We start from the raw sequence: 21,219 nt of genomic DNA, 5'->3' as shown, positions 1-21,219 counted from the left end.
CTGGTCCAAGAAGAGGTAACTGAATGGTGAGATGGGCCAGGTCCCAAGAAAATAGATTATTTAATCTGAAGTACAGAAAAAAAGTTGTAATTTAGCAGTAGTACTGTAGGGATATGGTGGTGTTAGTTTTCTTCCTGTTGCAGTCGGTCAGTATTCGGCACCCAGCACTCCATGAATTGCATTCAGTGGGAATGTGGAAATCATTTGTCTGACATCCTATCCCAGTCATCTGTAAAGCATGAAGTCTGCATTATACCCTGGCTGGATACAGCAGCATTTCTGCATTTCAGTGATAAGGGTGTGTGCAGAGTACCCCATTACCCCCAGGTGAGGCTCACCCTGACCAGCAGAACCAAACCAGCCAAGAAGGCTCCTGGGCTGCATGCCCACACCTCATCTCAGCCTTGGCCCTCTGCATTCCCCCCACATGCCCCAGGCAGCCATGAGTGTGGACACCACAGCCACAGTGTCTCCATGCTTTGGCTCTGGGCCCCTCTGCAGGGACTGGGCCCACTCTGGAGTGACCCAGCATGAGGCAGACACTGACACACTCGAGCAGGGACAAGGACTAGGATGTAGGGAGGGGATCCTTCCCAGGTAGGACTTCATGCACTTGGAAAAGGCTATGGCCTGAGACACTCAGACCTTGATGGGGAGACAAACAGGGAGTGGACAGGGAAGCTGAGTCTCCCAAGGACCCTGCTCATCCCCAGAGCTGTGCAGCCACAGATCTTTTTTTCCCCAGTGGACACCCCTTGGATCCAACCTCATTGGGCTACAGCTGGCAGCTTTCCAGCCTCCATCCACTCTTTACACACAGGGCAGCCTGCCTCTGGCTACCCTAAAGCCAAAGCACCCCACAGCTTTCCCCCATGGGGTCCTGTGGGCATCACTTGTGGGGTTGGTGGCCAAGGTGTGTCCCCCCTTGTCTTCCGTGCCTGCCAGGTCTCTGCAGGCAGGCCCCAGGTGGGCTCAGACCCATTTTCCTGCAGCATGTTGTAAAGAGCACAGCAGGTTCTAAACATCTTTATTAGTTAGTTGGTTTATTTCCAACACAGTAACTCCTCTCTACAGCAACAGGTTAGTTAGATCCGGTTTACATATTGCTGTCTCATGAGTGCTGCGGCCTCTGTGCCGCTGCGACAAAACCAGGCTGCACTCAGACAGGAAAATGTGTTAAATTCCGCTGTGACTGGGAAAAAAAGGAAAACCAACAAAAATCAAAAGAACAAACCACCAGGGAAAACCAAACCAACCAACCAACAAAACCAAGGTGAGGAACTGAAGGCGAGCACGGCCACACCACCTCCAGGGAAACCACACGGCACTGCTTGGACAAGAATGCAAGGAGGAGTGAACCCAAAAAGGTCAGGGATTGGGCAAACCCTTATATATATATTATGTATAGGTATTTATATATATATATCATCTGGAAGGACACGCTGAGAAAACAAGAGATCGCAGCGGTATCTACCGTAAAAAGGAGCTACGTAGCTTTCAGAGTCACACCAAGAAGGAAGCACACAGCAGAACAAAGTGGGAGACAAAGGGGCACACTGGTGTTTTGGGGTGGCCTTTTACTAGGGGAGGGTTTGGGTGGGGCATGGGTCTCAGGGCCAAAAGCCCTCATACACCCACTGGGAGCCCCAGGAGCTCTGTGCCCTTCACTGGGGAGCAGGGATGGGGTCTGAGGGTAGAATGCTTTTGTGGGGCTGGCTGGGACCTGCTCCAGCGGGCTGGTTCTGCTCGCCCAGGCAGTGGCACCTGGTGGGTTCCCTGCTCAGGTCCCCCATGGACCACCTACAGAGACCTGAGCACCCATCAGCAGAGGCAGGGCCATCCTAACCTGTGCCAGGAGGGGCTGGGCACGGCTGCTCCAGCAGCAGAGGCTGGGTGGCCATCACTGGGGTTATGCAATGACAGGGGTCTCCGTGCCAAGTGAGAGAGGCAAGAGCCACCTGGAGTTGGTGGCCAGAGGGGGCCCCACGGCCTGGGGGGAGCCAAGCCCTTGAGAGACGCCCCGCTCAGTGCGCAGGCAAAGTGCTGGAGGTGGGGTGTGGATTTGGGGAGCCTCGGTGGGTCAGGGCAGCCGTGTGGGCAAAGCCAGACCATGGAGTGCTCCCCACATCCCATAGGTCACCCCACAGTGTCAGCACCTTGTGGTGAGGCGCCCTGCGGGGCAGAGGGTGCTGAGGGCTCCCCAGCACGGCGGGGGGAGTGTCTCATCTTATTGCTAATGGCTCCTCGGTGATGACACCCACAGGTTGTGGCAGAACTTGAGGTGGGATTTGCTGTGTGACATCCCCTAAAACAGTGGCCTCTGGACTCTGGCAGGCTAAGCCCAAGAGCTGGGAGTGGAACTGAGAGTGTGGCAGGGGCCAAGCCAGCCAATTCCCCCCTCCCCAGTGCATTTCTGGTGGCAGGCGGTAATTGTCCTTCTTGCAACAAGGGACGTAGGAAGTGCCACCATCGGTGGCAGGGGGACACTCATGCCACCCTTCTGCCCTTACAGCTTCTGGAGTAGGGCTGACCTCTCTTCAGTTGCCCCAGGGCAGCCCTCAGGATACATGACCAGGGCGAAAGGACAGTTTGGGATGTGATTTCTCATGAGGCTTGGCCAGCTCTGGGGTAGCAAGTCCTGGGTGTGCTGGGGAGTCCTGTGCTAGCTCGCCCTAGAGAGGGCCATCAGGGAGAAATGAAAACTGCATCCCTAGGAACAAACCAGTGACCTCCCAGTAAGCGCTGCTCCCTGTTCCTGTCTTCCTTTTGGTCAGCCATAAGTTGAACTTGGGAGACCAACCTACCTCCTGTTTCCTCTCCACGTGCTGTCCCATTCCATCATCCCATCCCATCCCAGCATCCTGTCCCCATCTCACCACCCTGACCCTGCTACCCCATCCTGGCCCTGTCCCCCTGCCACCCACCCTCCCAAGCTGGGGCCAAGCCGATGCTCGGGAGGGTGAGGATCAATGCAGAACCATGTGTGACTGCTGGACGAAGCCCCTCTCCTTCTCCTGTACCAGACAAGGGGATGAGGCCAACGGCAAAGAAGACAAATTGACCCCGAAGAAGCGAGGGCCCTGGTGGAGGATGTCCACGGGGCGGGTGGGTGCTGGCGGGATGCTGACGGATGGGAGATGGCTCTGAAGGAGACGTCGGCAGCGGGCGTGGACCTCAGCACGATACCTCCATGGTGTGGTTGATCTGCCCCATGGCCTCGGTGCTCTCCGAGTGGGTGCAGGCACGTGGGCGGGTGCCATCCACGGAGCTGGCGCTGGTGAGGGAGGCCGTGCGGGAGCGTGCCAGGCGGGTCATGCTGGCAGATGGCACTGCACGGGCACAGAGAGACGGCCGGGGTGCTCAGATCCCTCTGAAAACTTGAGGGACTGAGCCAACAGTGCCGGCAGCCCTGCTCCCCGATGCGACTGAGCCTGGGCACAAGCTTGCAGCAAGCGGTGCTGTGACAACATGAGCAGCTCCAGATAAGGGACAGCAGGGCAGGGCTGCTCTGGGCAGGCTGAACACCAGGCTCACTCCTGGGCATGCAACCTCTGGGCATCAGGCAGTAGGACCCCCTGACTACCATGCTCCAGGAAAAGAGTGAGCTGGGATCAGAGCTCCCCTGGCTGCCCAGGGTGTGCAGGGAAGGTGGCACCCTCCCCCAGTGGGCACAGCTCCTGGCCTGCCTGGAGGAGGGCACAGTGGGCACACTGCCGAGACTGTGCCTGCATGGAGGGGGAATTCTCTGAATGCCATTTCTCAGCCCCCAGTCCTGGCTTAGGGTGCCATCTCAGGCAAAGCAGAGCAAGGCAGTGGCATCTGGCAGGAAAGGGCCAGTCCTGCACCCAGGCTGCTCCCAAAGGTGCCCAGGCAGCTGGAGGGCACAGGCCAGGCAGGCACCATGCAGCAGTGGGCACTGAGCGGTACCTGTGCCTCCACTCAGCCTCCGATCCTTCAGGTGGGTAACTGGCAGGGGCAGGAGAAGGGTAGGGAGGGCAGAGAGAGAGTGTCAGCCCTGTCAGCTGCTCCTCTGGGCCAGGAGCCCCTGCCCAGCCCACGTGTGCCTGCACACGGAGCTGTCCCTGTGCACGCAGACTGCACACACACACACACACACACAGAGACACACACACATGCAACAGACCTGCAAACACACACAACACGTGCACATGGACTTTTGCAAGCATGCACACACAGGTCAACGTGTACACACACATGGTCTTAAACTGCGCACACACACACAGACACACACACAGAGACTTCTGCACGTGAGCTCTGCTTGTCTTTGTTGCACACACACAGCCCCTGCTCGTGCATGCCCACAAACACACACACACCCCAACACGGGGAGCCTGACACACACATTTGTACACACAGAGCCCTTGTACACACTTCTGTGTGCACACAGAGCCTGTACACCCCTCTCCCCTGTGGACACACAGACAGACAGACCTGCAGCAGTTCAGCACATACACACAGGCACACACAGATCCACACCAGCCCCAACCCAGCCCCAGGACTCACTGTAGCCCATGCCTTGCAGGAAGTACTTGAAGGCTTCGGTCAGCTTGCCTGGCTGTAGGGAGAGAGCAGAATGAGCTGAGCTGAGGCAGCACTGAGGCTGAGATCCCCTCTCAGCCCCAAGCAACTTCTGGCAGCCCCACTGTGAGACCTCATCAGCCCATCCCCAGCCAGCCAAGGACAGCACCAGTGCATGTCTCAGGGCCCAGTATGCCCAGGTAACTGGGGAAATTGTGAGGGCTCACCTGTGTGACCTGGGGCAGCCCACCAGAGTCAGCCATCTGCAAAGAGAAGGTCCTGCTTAGTTTGGGAGGGTGCCTGTACTGCCCACCAGCCCCCTGTACCCACTGGCAGGATCCCACTGCTGGGGTCACCCTGGTCTCCCCATACACCCCCAGCCCAAGGGCCATGATGGACCTGGAATGGAGAGATGGGGACACACTGCAGCCCTGGGGCAGACGGCAATGGGGCACTTCATAGGCAGCAGGAACCTCCTTCTGCCCCTTGCCACCAGCCTACCTTCAGGAATGTGGTGTTGGTGGGATCCAGCTTGGAGTTACACTCCACCTGCAGGCAAGAGAGATGGTATTAGCACCCTAAGAAGCCAGCAGAAGTCTTCCACATGTACCACCACTGGCCCACTGGAATTTGCCATTCCAGCTGGCAAATCTCACCCCAGCCAGGAGCAGACAGGGCACTAGGTGAGCCCTGCACCTGCAGGACCATCATCCCTGCCATGGGACAGAGGGGACTTTCCTCCCATGAGTCTGGGCAAGGGCGGGGACTGGAACGGGAGGCGAGGGGGACTGGTGAGTCACTCTGTGTCACACATGTGTGTACAGGCACACAAGTGTGCCAGCAGCTGTGTGGGTGCACGTGGCCTAGGAGGCAGTGCCCGTGTGCCGACACATCCGAGCATGCATGGTGTGAGCACATCTGGGCATAGAAGAAGGGGAAGTTTTCCAGGTGTGCAACCATGCAGAGCTGCGTGTGCACAGGTGCCCACACGAGCAGGCAGATCTGCACACGAGCAGGCTCCCATCCCCAGGAGCTGCTGTGTGTCTGAGCAGGCAGTGAACATGAGCGTGCCCGTGCGTGGGCATCGCCCGCCCGCCACCCTGCAGGCGCTGCCCCAGCACTCACCACCCCCTCCTCAGCAGGCGCGTTGTCTCCGACCACCAGCATCACGGGGCAGCTGGAAGTGACAGGAGAAGGGGCCTGGTCAGGGTTTGGTCTGAGTGAATTCCCCTGCCCCAGGACCCCTCCATGACTTGCTGGTGCGACTCCTACCGCAGCGTCTTGGCATTGGGCACAGTCCCAGGCCGGTTGATGTCCAGGTCCCTGCGGCTGATGGAGGAGAAAGGCCAGTGTGAGCTCATGGACAGGTGTCACCACTGATGCCACAGCACAAGAATCAGGCCACTGCCAGTCCTGAGAAGCCACACCCAGCCCCGCTGTCCCAGCACCTTGTGCATGGACGATGCCGTGGCCATCTCTGCCACAGCCCAAGCAGAGCCTGTGCCACAGGATGCAGCACCCAGCAGAGTGGCAGGGCTCCCAAGCCCCTGCATGCATGGGACAGCATCTCTGCCCTCTTTCCCTAGCCTGGGCCAGCACCCAGTGCAGGAGGAGACATGGGAATGTGTATCCATGGTGGTGGGCTCTGGGACATGGCAAGGCTTTGGCTCAGGCACCACCACTCCCACATCCCCAGCCAGCAGTGGCAGACAGCTTTGCACTGCTGCCTGCATGCACTGGAGGGTGATGACAGCACCCAACAGGGGCCTGGGTTCTCACAGTGACCTCAGAGCCACCCACCAGCACTGCAGCCCCTCACCCTTGCACAGACAAGGACACAGCCCTGCAGTGGGGCTGCCTGGAGCTCTCACCCATTGTACATGTTGAGGAAGAGCTGGAGGTTGAACTGGTTCACCACACTGCCGATCTGCTGCCGGTAACTCTGCACCAGCTCCGTGTTGTTCATCAGCTCCTCCTGTGCCAGCAGGGAATGGAGGTCAGGGCAGGTGCTGGGGACACACCCTGCTCCCCAAGTCCTGCCCATACCAGCCAGCACGGTTGAGAAGGGGATGCTGGGCAATGCAGCTGGGCACAGTGGTGCTGCAGGCAGCACAGCCAGGCAGGACATGGGCACGGCTCACACACTCATCAGGGTTAAGCCTCAGACCAGGCAGGGCTTGACTGAGCCCAACCCTGTAGATGGGACAGGCCCAGTGGCACTGGCACGGCACAGCCCAGGTGACCCAGCTGGGATGCTGGGCCTGAAGGATGCACAGCCCTTACCTGGCTGAACAGGTGGGACAGGACAATGTCTGGCAGCGTGCTGGTGAGGCCGGAGAGCTGCAGAGGGAGCACAGGGGGTTACTGCACTGCCGTGGCTGCCTCCTGCCCCAGGAAGCCACCAGGACTGGGAGGAGGGGTCAGGGCCTGCCCACCTTGGCAGCTGCCCAGTCAATCCAGCCTTTGCCGTTGGGGTCGATGTTCATCAGGACCAGCCCTTCGACCAGGTCAGGGAAGATGAGCTGCAGTGAGCAGGAGGGGAGAGGCTCAGAGGGGAGGGAGATGTGCCCTGGGCAGCCCCCCACCAGAGCCACTGCACAGGCATTGCATGGAGCTGATGTGACCCCGTCCTGGGAGCAACGGGAGACCTGTGGCAAGACTGCCCAGCCACTGTGACCTTGGCACTGCTGTCTTGGGTCCCCCAACCCCCCCAGGAGCCTTTGCAGCAGCAGAGAATGCCTGGAGGTATCAGCTCCTGCTCTTCCCCATGCCCTGGACTGACAGCAGGTACAAACAACTCAAGTCCAGCCCATCCCAGCCCCAGGCTCACCGCAAACTTGGCCAGCACATAGGCTCCTGCCCCAACACCGATCCCGATCACATACTTGAACCTGGAAATATGGAGAAGTCCATATGAGGGACAGCAGGCTCCAACACATTCCCTGGGACACCCCTCCACCCACAGCAAGAAGACTTGCAGGATGCCAGCTTACAGGGACAACTCCCCCGGCCCCAAATCCTTGTCTTCTGTCCATCTCCGTGCCCAGGACCCTCAGCCAGCAGCTGTGGAAGAGAGGCTGACTCACCCAAAATGCTGCACCACACTGGGTAACATGGCAGCCAGCTGGTCCATGGATGGATACTGGTACCTGTGGCACAGGGAGGCACAGGATGGTGGTTATGGAACCTGTTCAGAGCACAGTGTCTGGGACAGGGCAGCTGGGCTGCCTGAAATGGGCAGGAAAATGCCACCCACCTGCAAACCACCCACCCTGGGCCAGTCATCTGCCACAGGCTTTGGCACAGTTTGGAAAGACCCACAGGCAGGGCACAACTGCCAGGCAGCAGCAACCCAAGGGGCGGGGAGGTGACACCCCAGCAGGCACAGTGAGCCCCTGCAGCTGGCACCTACCCCTGAGGGAACTGTGAGGCTCCTGCCTGCTGTCCTGGTGCATCCACGTGGCACACCACAAAGTGCTTCGTGATCTCCTGCATGTCCTCGTAGTTGAAGAAGGTGTTGAAACAAAGCTTGTCTGTCAAAGGGCAGGTGGGTATCAGAGACCAAACACCCCAACTCTGGGGCCTGCTGGGCCAGGGGAGCATGGACAGCAGCTGCCCACCCTCCCACTGCCCTTCAGCCAGGAGGTGACATGCAACAAAAACCATCCCATCCCCTTCCCTCCAGGCTCCTTGTCCTCCCAGCAGGGACCACAGTAGTTGCTGTTAGCAAGGGCTGCATCCCTACAGGTGTCAGGAGGCATGAGGATGGACAGACACAACCAGAATGAGGAGTCTGGGGTGACCTCATTGGGGAGCCTCAGAAGGATGGGACTGAGGGGTGCAGAGCCCAGGACTGCAAGACCACCCAGTGGGCAGCAGGATTAGCAGCCTGGGGTATTAGCCCTGTCCTCAAGCAAACACAGGATTTGAGGAACAGCTGCAAATCTCCCTGCTTGGAAAGAGTCAAAGAAACATCCCCAGCTGTGGAGAAGACCGCAGCACTGCAATGGGATACAGACGCTGCTGGGGCTTGGAGGGGTCCTGTCCCACGGCATCAGTGCTGGAACATGCCTCCCAACATGTGGGGTGAGGCAGGTTGTGAGGCCCATTGCAGCCAGCGTGACGTGTACCTGAACAGCCAGAGCTGCTGCAATGGTGACACAGCTCATGTGCCATGTCAGTGACTCAGCCTCAGCCGCCAGTGGAGCGGGAGATGCTTCTCCCCACTCGCAGGGAATTGGGCATCCTGGCTCAGCTGGAGGGACAGAGCTCTGGGTGCAGGTCTAGGGCTGCAGGCTGACAGAATGTGCAGCATCTCCACATCAGAGCCCCAGCTCAGGGTCCCTCCTTCCCTGCTATTCCCAGTCTCTTTTGTCCCCCGCTCTGCCCTGCTGCCAGCTGGGTCCATGCTCTGAATACCAACAGGCTGGCAGCGGCAGTGAGGACCAGCCCAGCATCCCCCATGTCCCATCCCTGCTGCTGTGGGCAGCATCCCCCATGTCCCATCCCTGCTGCTGTGGGCAGGCAGGCAGCCAGCACCAGGGTGGCCAAGCACTCCTGGCTGTGCCTGGCCTGGGCTTTGTGTCCAGCTGAGCATCCAAACTCCCCTAGTGATTTCAGATACAGCCACGGGTGGAGGCAAAGGAGCTGAGCTAGGGGGGGATGTCCTGGCACCCCTGGGGCTCAGCCCTGCCTGCCCTGCAGCCCCAGGCCAGGAGCAGCACTCACGGTTGAGGCCCACATCGTGGTAGGTCAGGATGGCCGGGCGGTTCCCCTTGGGAGAGCCCCGGATGACCACGTGCAGCAGCCCATAGGGGGTCTCAATGTCGTGTTCCTGGGGAAGAGGAGAGATGGGGTGATACCCACCTGCCCTAAGGTTTTCTTTCATCCTCTCCTGCCCTGCCATCACACCCTTCCCTGCTGCTTCCCCAAATGGCTGGGTCCCGTGGGAAGACACGGGAAAGAGGAGCAGCTGTCCCAGGAAAAAAAAAAACAGCTCTGGGTATCCCAGAGCAGGTAGAAAGCAGGACAAATCATAAGGGAAGGGAAGGGGAAGGGGAAGGGGAAGGGGAAGGGGAAGGGGAAGGGGAAGGGGAAGGGGAAGGGGAAGGGGAAGGGGAAGGGGAAGGGGAAGGGGAAGGGGAAGGGGAAGGGGAAGGGGAAGGGGAAGGGGAAGGGAAGACTGGATAGGATCACAGGATATAGGATTGGACATGTGTACCATGGGATGGGATCACAGAATGGTATCAAGGGATGGATCCAAGAGGGCTTGAGAGAGAAGGATAATAGGATGGGACAGGTGAAGATCTCCAGAAGAGGAGATCATCTTCAAGGGCTTGAGATGGAGAAAATTTAGGCAATATGCTAGGGGCTCACAGCATGGCCCAGTTGGGCGCAGATTTGATGTATCTGGGACAAACAGGGAGAGGTCAGACCATGGACAGCACTCCAGGAAATGCTGCAACTGATCCCAAAATTACAGCTAAAGTAACTTTATAACCCCTGGTCTGAAATGGCAGTGCCCCCACAAAAACTACCCTGTGCCTCAGTTTCCCTGTCTAGGAGGGCTCCTTTCCTTCCACATCCTGGCCCTTGCTGCCAGCCAGCACAGGAAACTGAGCCCAGGTGCTCCCCAAGGACCAGAGGTCCCCTCCAGATGCCCATGCCCACCAGCCAGTCCAGCAGCAGTGACCCTGAGGCTGGGATCTGCTGGGTGCAGGAGCAGCACGTGCTGAGCAGGGCAGGGCAGGGGATGGTGGCAGGGGGCCCAAGCATCACGGTCCTCACTGCTGGCACTGGCAGCCCTATGGCTGGGCTGGTGGGAGGGGAGCAGGTACGTGGATGCTCACGCGGGTTACACGCCACCAAGGACTCTGAAGGACATGGCCTGGGTGGGAGGAACAGCCTGGGGACAGGGTCTCCTCACTGCAGTGCCTCTCCTCACTGAGACCTGCTGTCCCTGGGGGAACACGGTGGCCAAAAGCAGATCCAGGGCTCTGTGGAGACATCTCTTCGCACCCAAGGGCACCCTGACCCCAGCCCTCATCCACAGCTGTCCCTCCACTCCCTGCAGCTGCATCAGGCAGAAGTGCACAAGCAGTGACATCCCTCTGCAACAACAGATTGGGACACTGAGGCAGAGCAAGGGCCTGGCCCAAGGTCACAGAGCAGGAGACATCCATGTGGTCTGGTCCTGGGCACAGGGCTGCCTCCTTGCCATCACCATCCCCGCGATCCCCATCACATGCCCAACAGCTCAGCTTTCAATCCTACCAAAATCACCTGCCCACGGTAGCAAATCCAGCCTCTCAGCACTGCTCCTTCCTGCCCCCCACCCTCCACCAAGCCAGGCACATCCTGCCCGTGGTGCAGCCTCTGCAGCACCGCTGGCTACCACAGCCCTGCCCTTTGCCGCAGGGATGCTCGCTGGGGGAACAGCCTCGGGATGCAGGAGATGCAGGGGATGCACGCAGCAAGGAGAGAGGGGCACAGACAACTCACAGCAAGGAGAGAGGGGCACAGACAACCCACAGCAAGGAGAGAGGGGCACAGACAACCCCCAACAAGCAGAGAGGGGCACGGACAACCCACAGCCCCAGCGAGGAGGGGCATGGGGGTCTCAGCACCCATAGGTGTCTGACAGAGCCCACCCATGTCCAGGCTACCTGCTCACCGCTGCAGTGCTCCCACCTCACTCACCCCCTCTGCACCAGCCTGTTGCCATCGGGTGTTGCCATCACCGCAGAGGCCAGAAAGCAACTGAGGGCTTGCTTCAAAACAGCCAGAGACCCTCTCTCTCTGCAGCTCAGGAGGTGGGCAAGGGGCAGTGTGCCCCCGGCAGCACACAGCCCCAGCACGGGCCACAGCTGCTCACCCTCCGCCTGGGCACAGCATCTCTGCCCGCCTCGGGGAGGACACGCTCAAGGACAATGCGTCCCCAAAACCTGCAGCACATCAGGGATGCGGCAGCAGGGCTGGGGGAAGGAAGGAAGGGCTCCCCAGCCGTGGGTCCTCCCTACCCCAATGCCTGCCTGACCCACTGCAAAGGCCCAGCCTGGGCAAGCAGGAGAGACGCTGGGGCAAAACACCTGGGGAAGGAGAGAGGGAGGGAAGGAAGGCAGCGAGCACAGGAGCGGCGGTACCTACCCCATCCCAGCACTCCGGCATGGTGAGGAGCTGCGCGGACGAGGATGCTCAGGCAGCGTGGGCCAAGCTGGAGGTGCGGGTGTGGGGCACAGTAACGCAGTGGCCGGGGCTAAGCGAAGCTCTGCGCTGGCTCAGCCCCTCGCCTGGATTTATAGCGGAGCCCCAGCCCTGCGCTGAGCCCTCCCTCGCCCTTCCCCCTCGGCAGGTTTGGCCTCCATTGCAGGCGAGCGCCGCGATGGAGCCGGCATTCAGCCATTGGCTGCCGCGGGAATTATTCATGCTCCAATTGGCCCCAAATACCCTTGTTTATGAAGAAAAAACGCCTGGCACCGTGCGGTACCTTCTCCATCTTCCCTCTTTCGGCAGACGGAGACAGGCGGGGTGTCTGGACTGGCATCCCGCGGAGCAGCCCCAGCACGGCCAGGGCAGTGCTCGCTGTGCCCGCTGCACACACCGGGCTGCAGCCACACAGAGCCACGACTGAGCCCGCAGCCGCCCGGGCCAGGGCCCTGCAGCCGTGCCCGGGCAGGGCAGCGCACACACAGCCACAGATGGACACGGGCACACGCTAAAAAGCAGGAGAGGGACACGGCAGGCGTGCTGTGCCACGTGCACGTGACCACGCGTGTGCATGCACACGAACACGTACCAACACAGACACACACGGGCCGGGCAAAACCCTGTCTGCCCGGGGAAAAACTGGGACATTTAATAGCATACCCACACCGAAGCACGTGCACCCACAAAATGCTGTGGCATCCCCCAGGCCAGGCCCTGTGTGTGTCAGTACCTGTTACTGTACATGTCATGCACACCAGGAGCACACCTGCTGCATCCTCCTCCCGTGTGCTCAGCATGGATGCCACGGCCATCGCTAGTGCTGGGGGATGCACAGTGAGCTGCAAACCTGCAGAACCTTGTAAAGGTGTGCACAGAGGGGCACACACATGTCCATGCTTGTGTCACCTCACCCAGCAGCACACTTGTCCTACCTGCTGCGGGATGATGGCAGGCAGGGGATGTGCAGGGTTCCTCCCTGACCGGGGAATCACCAGTGGCAGGCAAATAAAGCAGGAGGAGGGACAATCCAGCAGCTCCAAGGGGTTGGATTGTGTCCCTGGACTGTGCATGCACACACATGTGAATATTCCCACATGCACATGCATGCAGGCAGATGATTTCTTCCCTGATTCCAACGAGGCCTCTTACCACCACAGCCCTCAGCAGTCTGGGGGTGCCTCCCCCTGCACCCTGCCTGGCCCTGCCCAGCCCAGCACCACTGCCCAGCTTGGCATGACCAGCACAAAGCTGGGCAATTTTGGATGGAGAAGGAGTCCCACAGTCCCCTCACTGCCTTTCAGGAACCCACTGAAAGCCATGTCCTACAAACAAGCCAGGGCTGCACAGGCAGAAGGTCTGGATGTGGGAGAAAGGACAGGCAGGCAGAGGGATGACATTCACACTGCCTCCACCAGGCTTTACTCTGACTGCTTTGTCCTGTGGGGAGCTCAGACCCAGGCCTGGAAAGAGGCATCTCTGCAAATGAAGGACTGAGTGTGATGGGGAAGTTCCCAGGTGGTTCCTGGCACTCCAGGTGGCATTTTTGGTTTCCCCAGCCCTGCTGCCTGTAGAGCCAAAGACCATGAGAGCCACAGTCCCCAGAAAAAAAAACAAGAGATGCAGAGGGACAAGAAAAGACAGAAAGTGGTTAAGAAGACAGAAGGAGTAGAAGAGCCAACAAGGTGAATGCAAAAGGGCTTCAGGGAGATGGGAGGGCTGAGCAAGGCTGACTTTGCTGGAGTAGCATTAAATGGGATCACCACTGCCTTGGCTACTAGCCCACTTGCCAGGTGGGTGGCCCAGACTTCCTGCAGGATCCAGGGCACCCGAGTCCCAGAGCACCTTCCCCCAGCTCTCCTGCACCTTGGCTTATGTCTCAAGGGCTTTACTTTGGCTGGTGGCAGAAGTGGGGGGTCCCCAGGCCCCCCACTGCCCCAGCCACTCTGAGCATCCCATCAATGACTGCTTCTAGGGAGGAGCGACAGAGTTAAGCTGGGGGGCTGGATTGGATTATCCCAAGGAGGTGAGCCTCGAAAATTGGGTAAGACCTCCCCAAAGAATGGCAGGCAGCCCCCAGCCTTTGCACTGCACCAACTTGCAAATGTCAGAGTGGAGAAAAGGAGATGCTGCCCTGGCACAGCCCAGGAAACTCAGCCCATCCCTGCCCGGAGGCTCTTGGAGGGAAACCAAGAGGCTGAAGGGTCTGGCTGGCTTGGGAAAAGCTGCCTTGGTTGTTGCCCAATTCCTTTTTTAGGTCCTGAGGGCATGGAGATGCATCCCTGGAGCATTTGCTGTCCAAAACTGCTCCACTTGGGCACCACCAGGGACACAGTTCAGTGCCACCATGGACCAACCCCTGAAATACATAACGATTGTCCTGGGAGGGTCATTGCTCTTTAATATCCCCTGTGCCAACCAAGCCCTGCCCCAGCACAGCTGAGCCAGAGCCTCTGGTGCCTCTGGTGCTACTGAGAGCTCTGGGCAGCCTGGCACTGCCACCTCCCTCCCTCCTCACCTCCCTCTCCCTTCTCTCTCACTCTGGTGACACCAGGAGGTTTGGTTTCCCCTCCAGTGGCCAACAGAAGCCTTGAGCAAGCAGAGAAAGGAGCAGCCCAGCCCTGCACACCCTGCTGCTCCCAGCCCCAGCACCTCACCAGCTTTGGAGCTGCTGGGGAGGGCACCATTTTAATTACTTTGTGGCTTTTGAGAGGGCCATCAGGTATGTCCCACTCTGTGAACCACAGCAGGCAGCACCCAGCACCCTGCCAAAGGCCTTGCTCCCTTACCAGCTGCACCCTCCCACCTGCATAGGAGTGGGCCAGCCCCAAAATTCTGGTCCTGCTAAAACAGGGACCTGTGCTCCCCTGCCCTTATCCCAGGATGAATGAATTCCACATTCATTTTGTCCTTACAGGTGCTGTTGTTTCAGTGCTGTACCTGCAAGGGCTCAGCCATGACCACCCAATCCCACTCTCCCCATGGTCCCACTGCTGGCAAAGTGGCAGCATACAACCTGAAGTTGTGACAATCACTGGTGTCCCCTGGCAGGGGAACACTTTGGGAGGGGGACAGGCAGCACTACCCACTACCCTCCCTCCCCAGGGAGCCTGGTGCAGGATGAGCCTTGGCAGGGGTGTGAGAGGGATGCAGACCAACGTGGGAGCCAGGCACGAGCTGAGCTCCCATGAGTGCTGGAGCATGGGGCTCCTCTGGAGAGCAAAAATGGAGGTACAAGATGGGCAGGTGCCAGCCAAGGGAGCAAAGGGGCCCTGCTCTCCAAGAGAGGTGGGTGGTAGAGGGGGCAATGCCCCAGCCCTCCAAAAGAGAAAGAGGCTTTCAAACATCCTTATGTAAGCAGGGAGCTGGCATCGCCTGGGAAACCATTGCCATGGTAATGGTAGAGGGGCTGGAAAAGCAGCTCGGCCTTCCTGAGAAGAAATTGCCTGTTTTAAAGGTTTTGTCCCCAGCCCATGGCCAAGTGCCCACCAGCCACATCTGAGCGCCAGCACAGAGATGCCTGGCAGCATCCCCCTGTCCCCTTCTGACAAGGACCATGATGGATGTGCAGCCTCACGAACAGACACTGACCAGGCACTGCATCCCATGAAAAAAGGGACAGCAACACCCCTGAGTCCACTGAGCGCCCCCCAGCCTTGCCCAGGCACAGGCTGCTGTTCCATGTGAACCCGGGGGTGGGCAGCACCTCCCGTGGCTGGTCCTACCTTCCAGTCTGTGTCCACAGTGGAGAGGAAGACATCTGAGTTCTCCTGGGATGAGAAGGAGCCATTAGGGACAGAGACACCCCTCACTTCTGCAGCGCCCTCCCACCCAGCTAACACAGCCCCCCGACACCACAGGCACCGCTCCCCGGGGCTGCAGAGGGTTCAGTGCCCACACGTGTGCACACACACACACACACACCCCTCCACTACAGCTGCACCCATGTGCATGTGTTACCTGAGTGTAATGTAGCATGATGTGCAACCTCTGCACACGCATCCATCATCCCTCCAGACCTCACCTGTGCTCAGCCACGCGGGCTCGTCACCGCCAGCACGCACACACTGAGGAGCGCTAATGGGCGCCCAAAACCAGCACACACACACACAGAGTACCACCCCAGTACCAGCACACAACCCCTCCACCCCTCCCAAGCTCCCCTGCCCTGGTGCCCCACATGCAGGAGCCAGAGTCAGCGTGGTCACCAAACTCACCAGCTCGGTGTCCTGTCCCCGCAGCAGCGGCTTCTCCTCGGTGAAGCGCAGCTCGTGCAGCCCTGCCATGGTCATCTCCTGCAGCAGCAGCCCTGCCAGGGCGAGGCACAGGTCAGGGCAGGTCCTTTCCTTGGTCCTCTTTGCCCCAGCCCTCCAGAGCTTCACGGGGCTCCCTCCCAAAGGGATGGGACCCAAATCAGCTTCTCTCCACCCATCTACTATGGGCACTTGTCCATTCAGCTTGTCCAGGGCTGCAGTGAGCCCCTCTGCACAGAGCAGACAGTGCCTAGATGAGCTCAGCTCCCAGCTCCTACCCAGGTCCAGTTCTCCCAGTTAAGGAGAAACCTATCTCCAGGGCATGATCTTGGGCAAACTGAAGGGCCAGCCTCATCTGTCCATGCTGGTGACCTCAGTAAGCACCCAACCCAGAGCAAGAACATCCAAATTTCCATCCCAGCTTTCAGCATCAGTCAAAGATAAAAAATCCAAATTTTTGGCCAGTTTTAGGCTGCAGATAGGCATGGATGGGACAGAGGGAGATCTCCCTGCACAGGCAGAATGAGGGGTGATGTTTCTCCGCCATGCTGGAAGGCAGAGGGATGTTCCAAGCAGAAAGAGAACAGCGAGACAGCCTGAAGTTTGTATAGCAATGATGGAAGAAATCCAAATGTGAAGCCTTTGCTCCCAAAGCCTTCTCCTTGCCTGTGAATCAGCTGCTGGCCCGTTGGTAACTCAGCCCCACGACGTGGAGGGACAGACTTCTCCATGGAGCCACTGCTCAGCAGCAGTGTGAGACTGGGTGCTGCTGACCTCAACCAACACTGGCATCTCCAAAAACACCCCCAGGCACAAGCACAGCTCAGAGAGCAAAAGAGAGCAAGGAGGTCAGCAGCTGGCTGAACACAGAAGGTGAAAGACATCAGGACTCAGGGAGCAGTCCAGGCTCCCCTGTGTTTGGATGGGATGGGTACCTGGCAAATCCCAGTGCCAGGGGATTATCTGCACTCAGACCTCAGGTATTGCCTTTGCAGCCTCTGTGTTCACCCCTTCCACAAGACCAAGCCTTCAGACAAGCTGTTGCTTCTCCAAATGAGCCAGCACTGATCCCACATCCTCCCAGCTGTCTCCCCACCGTGCAATCTCCCTGGACATAACGGGGATGCTCAGGGCTGTAGGAGCACCACAGCAGACACAGACCCACTCCATCCACACAGCCTCAGCCGAGCCTGCTTCACACTTTGTCCACCTCCAAACCCAGGTGAGCCCAGGCTGAGAATGTGGGAAGGCCAAGGAATGCCACAAATATTGCAAAGCCACCAGGAATACAGGAGCTGGTCATAAACTCCCCTCCAAAGTCGGGTTTTGCTCCCCTGACCAGGTTTTGCATTCAAAACTCAAGCAGGCTGTGCCACCTGCCTGCTCCCTGCAGACACGGCACTTTGCCTTGCTCCTCGGGAGCCATCCAACAATCCAGAACTGGTGGGAGGGAGAAACACCACTGCAAAGCCTCTTGAGATTCCCAGGCCACCCAGCACCAGGAGTCTCCGTGTCACCCCCTGCCCAGAGGGTCCCACCAGGCTGGGGGATGTCGAGAGGTGCCATCAGCCCCAAGGAGAGTCACAAGAGAAGGACATACTGCTCCAAGCTGAGCTGTGCTGCTGGGGAGATGGCTCTGTGGCACAGGGACAGCCCTGGCCAGCAGCCCACCAGCACAGCCAAGCCAACACAGCCTGCAGAGCCACCAACGGAGCAACCCCACAACCCCAGAGGAAAAAAGCAGGAGAAAAATCAGCCTCACCAATAGCTGGGTCTGGAGGAGAGCAGGAGAGTCCCACGCTGAGCACACCAACCCAGTGTGGCCACAGCCCCAGGGTGGCTGGGAACAGCACTTAGTGTATGGTGAATGCCTTTATTAATTACAGCCTGCAGCTAATATGGGAGGGAGGGAGGGTGGCTGAGCCATGAGGAAAGGCCCCGTGACCTTGCTTGTGTGGTGGGGGCAAAGCTGGCTCAGGGGGGACGTGCAGAGCCCTGCCCCAACAGCATCCCCTGCACGGGGTGGACAGTCTCCCAAAGTGGTGCCGAGTGTGGGAATAGAGGAGGGATCAGTAAGTCAGGGTCACTAAGCAGGGTCACAGCCATGCTGCCACCTGTCCTGGGTGCTCTGCATCCCATGCTACCCCACCCCACAGGAACCCCTGTCCCTCCTCAGCAGCGTAACTGTGGGGCTGTGGGCAGTCTCACCCAGCCCCACTGGGCCACCATCGCTGTGGAGGGCTGGTGAGGAAGTCACAGCTCCAGGTTTCCTAGCCAAAACAACTTGGCTCCCATCTTCTGCCAGAGTAATGTGCCCAGCAACGAGCCCCTTTCCTTGCAGCTCACCCCAGTGCTCCCCAAGAAGCACCCATTCCCAGGGTACCACCCCAAACACACTCATCTCTGCTCCCACTCTGCCACACAGGGATGCTCCAGTGTGGTGCCACAGTTTCCTTGGCACAGCCAGGACTTGTCTCTTCTCTAATTCCCAATCAGTTCCAAACCCAGCAGGACATAACAGATCTGTCTGGGACTAGTGCTCTGCCCCACCAGGGCCCTGGCACTGTGCATGTAGATGGGACAAGAACAGCCACATTGCCTTCCCTTCCCCAGGGATCTGCAGCCCACTACTGGCTAACTAGAGGAGAACCAGCTTGTAGCACTATTGTTTTTGGTATTATTATTATTATTATTATTATTATTATTATTATTATTATTATTATTATTATTATTATTATTATTATTATATCATGATCACGACAAGGCTTTGAGCTCCATTTCACACTTGGGAGTGTGTTTGGTCGCAGGGCAGGGATTCCTCAGATGTTGCCTCAGTCTCCCAGGAATGCCCACACTGACTACCTGCCTGCTGCCCTGGCACGGATGTGGTGCCCACAGGATGTTGGCACGGATACCTCGGGCTGACTGAGCAGCAACAAACAGGCAGACAAATCGGGAGAAGTGAGGGCTGGCCCCTGCCAGGCAGTGAAGCCAAGGCAGCCTTCAGTGAGGCTGGGAGAGGGAGGAAGGGAACTTGCAGCTCAGTCTGGGCCACGGCCGTGTGCCCACAGCATTGCCCCCGAGCAGGACGGATGGGGGACAACGATGGGGTGAAGGAAAAGCCCAGTGTGACACAGTCTGGCCACATCCTGCTCCACTGGTGCAGGAGGAACAGCCTCAGCTTCCTCTGAATCCGTGAGGGACACAGGACCCCAGCAGCCCCCACAAACCAGCCCAAGAGTGAGGTCCAGCTGAGGGTCCAGGACCGGGCAGCCACACCACGGGAGCCGCCAGGCCGGGGGACACAGTGCCACTGATGAGGGGCTGAGCAGCGCCGGGTCTGGGGGTGGCGGTGGCAGCAGGGGGCTTTGGGGAGGCTCAGGCTGTCTCGCAGTGGCTGTTGCTAAGAGCAGCCTCCTTCCCAGCACAGCGCATTCGTCGGAGCAGCGGGGAGACTCCCAGGGGAGGCTGGCTGAGGAGCCGGGAGGCACCGCAGGGATGCTCCAGCAATCCCCCGGGCCCCCCCACCCCCGGCTGTCTGCTGGCCGCTCTCTTCGCCAGGAGCGGCCGACTCCGTTCCCCCTTCCCCAGCACCCCCGGGCTGGGCTTTCCCCGCTGCAGCAAGGCATCACCTCCCGGAGCCCGGGAAGGACCCGACCCCGGCACCCACAGCCGGGGAGCAAAGGCAGGGTGAGGGTGTGGGGGCAGCTCCATCTCCTCGACGGGGGCTGAGGGGATGAAGCCTCTCGCCACCCCCGGCCCCACCGCCCCACCGCCCCTCCGGGTTTCGCAGCCCCCGCTCCCGGCACCGCGGCCGGGCCGTACCTGTCAGGAGCTCGATCTTGTGCCGGAGCACCTTCATGCCGGGGCGGCGGGTCCCGGCGGGCGGGGCGGGCTGCGAGGGGCGGCGGCGGCCCCGGCGCGGGGGGCGAGCGGAGCCGGAGCCGGAGCCGGAGCCGGAGCCGGAGCCGGTGCCGGTGCCGGTGCCGGTGCGAGGTGCGTGGGGCGGCGCAGGGGCTGGGCTGGGCACGGCCCCGCCGGCCGGATCCTCCTCCCCTCGCCGGGGCCGGAGGGGAGGGACGGGGCCGGGATCGGGAACGGGGGCACCGGGAGAACAACGGTGCTGAGGGAGGCGGGAGCGAACGGGAGATGGAGACTGCGGGGGTTTCGCGGAGCGCGGGGGGCTGCGGGGGTTGCACGGGGGATGGAGGCTGCTGAGGGCACACATCACTCTCTAGGAAACTATTTCGGTCCCAGGGTGGGACCGTGATGGCCAATAGGTCCAACAGGTCCCTGTGGTCGTGGAGTCCCAGAAGCAGGGGATAGCGGCAGCCCTCGGGAGCCCCAGGTATGGCACAAGGGATCTGGGGCTCCCTGAGAGCAGGGGAAGGTGATTAAGGTGCTTGGGGAGGATCTGGGACAAGAAGGGACCTGTGCACAACAATGATTCCTGGAACACAGCCTTTGGTGGCCAGGGGATGTAGGGAGTCCTGGAGAGTGGGGCCATGAAGGACAAACAGCTTGGGAGTATCCAGGAACAAAACCACGGATGACAAGGGACCTGGGGGTCCTCTGGGGCATGGGAATGCAGGTTCCCCTGGGCATAGGATGGTCCTGATCAAGGTTGCCAAGTGGTTCCAGGATAAGAAGGACCTGTGCAATGAAGGTCCCCACAGCAGGGCCATCATGGTCTGGGGCTGTGAGGGAATGGGGATCATGACAGTCAAGAAGGATCACCCAGGAGTGGAGGCTGTGGCTGGGGTCATGATGACCCCACGCACATTGATGCTGGAGGTGTAGGGTGGCAGCTGTTTGGGGCAGAGCAGGAAGCTGTGAATCACTTGAATTCTCCTGAATTGGGACAATTGGGACATTGAGAACAGAGGGCCTTGGCCTGCCCCAGAGCAAGGGTTGAATCCTGCTAGTGTCCATGCTAGACAAGCCCATCCTGCCACTGTTCCTTCCTCTGCACTTCTTTGATATCACTTTAACTGATTTTTTCCCACAGCTAGGGATGTAACAGCCTCCACTCCCATGCTGCCTGAGGCAACTGCACAGGACATACCATCCAAAACTGGCTCTTATCAAAACATGGGGAGCTCCTGAGGACCCCATCAGCTCCTCTCAGAGGGCTTGGTTCCTCAGCACCTGGGTTGAATCAGGTATCTCAGAGCTCAGCTTCATTGCCCCTCAGCCAGCCACAGTGGCCAAGAGACGCCTCTGC

The 21,219-nt window shown here is 59.5% G+C and overlaps 1 protein-coding gene across 4 annotated transcripts; it reads right to left on the bottom strand.

Annotated features, from left to right (window-relative positions):
• Positions 1-1,010: 1,010 nt before the first annotated feature.
• Positions 1,011-19,939, bottom strand: NDRG4 (NDRG family member 4). 4 transcript variants are annotated; one of them, XM_059857395.1, is made up of 17 exons: positions 19,821-19,939; positions 15,960-16,051; positions 15,468-15,512; positions 9,268-9,373; positions 7,952-8,072; positions 7,626-7,688; positions 7,370-7,430; positions 6,975-7,061; positions 6,823-6,879; positions 6,411-6,514; positions 5,812-5,868; positions 5,665-5,716; positions 5,041-5,088; positions 4,767-4,802; positions 4,525-4,576; positions 3,928-3,966; positions 1,011-3,329 (listed from the first exon to the last, which is right to left on the bottom strand). In XM_059857395.1, the coding sequence occupies exons 1-17, from the start codon at positions 19,855-19,857 to the stop codon at positions 3,175-3,177; spliced, it is 1,212 nt and encodes a 403-aa protein (XP_059713378.1). In that variant the 5' UTR covers positions 19,858-19,939; the 3' UTR covers positions 1,011-3,174. The 4 variants fall into 4 exon arrangements, with proteins under 4 accessions (XP_059713378.1, XP_059713379.1, XP_059713380.1 ...); XM_059857396.1 differs by lacking the exon at positions 3,928-3,966 and having other exon boundaries at positions 19,821-19,938; XM_059857397.1 differs by lacking the exons at positions 15,468-15,512; positions 15,960-16,051; positions 19,821-19,939 and adding an exon at positions 11,686-11,801.
• Between the last annotated feature and the right edge of the window lie 1,280 nt (positions 19,940-21,219).

This window comes from Haemorhous mexicanus, chromosome 12 (genome assembly GCF_027477595.1).
Source record: "Haemorhous mexicanus isolate bHaeMex1 chromosome 12, bHaeMex1.pri, whole genome shotgun sequence".
NCBI classification, from domain to species: Eukaryota; Metazoa; Chordata; class Aves; order Passeriformes; family Fringillidae; genus Haemorhous; species Haemorhous mexicanus.
This window is presented reverse-complemented; position numbering and strand designations above follow the sequence as displayed.

Excerpts from the sequence above, each read along its gene's own strand:
- NDRG4 (XM_059857395.1), bottom strand. The coding sequence starts at position 19,857 with ATGAAGGTGCTCCGGCACAAGATCGAGCTCCTGACAG. Across the intron at positions 7,689-7,951 it reads GCCTCACAGTTCCCTCAGGG|GTACCAGTATCCATCCATGG; the intron begins GTAGGTGCCAGC and ends CCTGTGCCACAG. Across the intron at positions 5,717-5,811 it reads CCCAATGCCAAGACGCTGCG|CTGCCCCGTGATGCTGGTGG; the intron begins GTAGGAGTCGCA and ends TGTCACTTCCAG.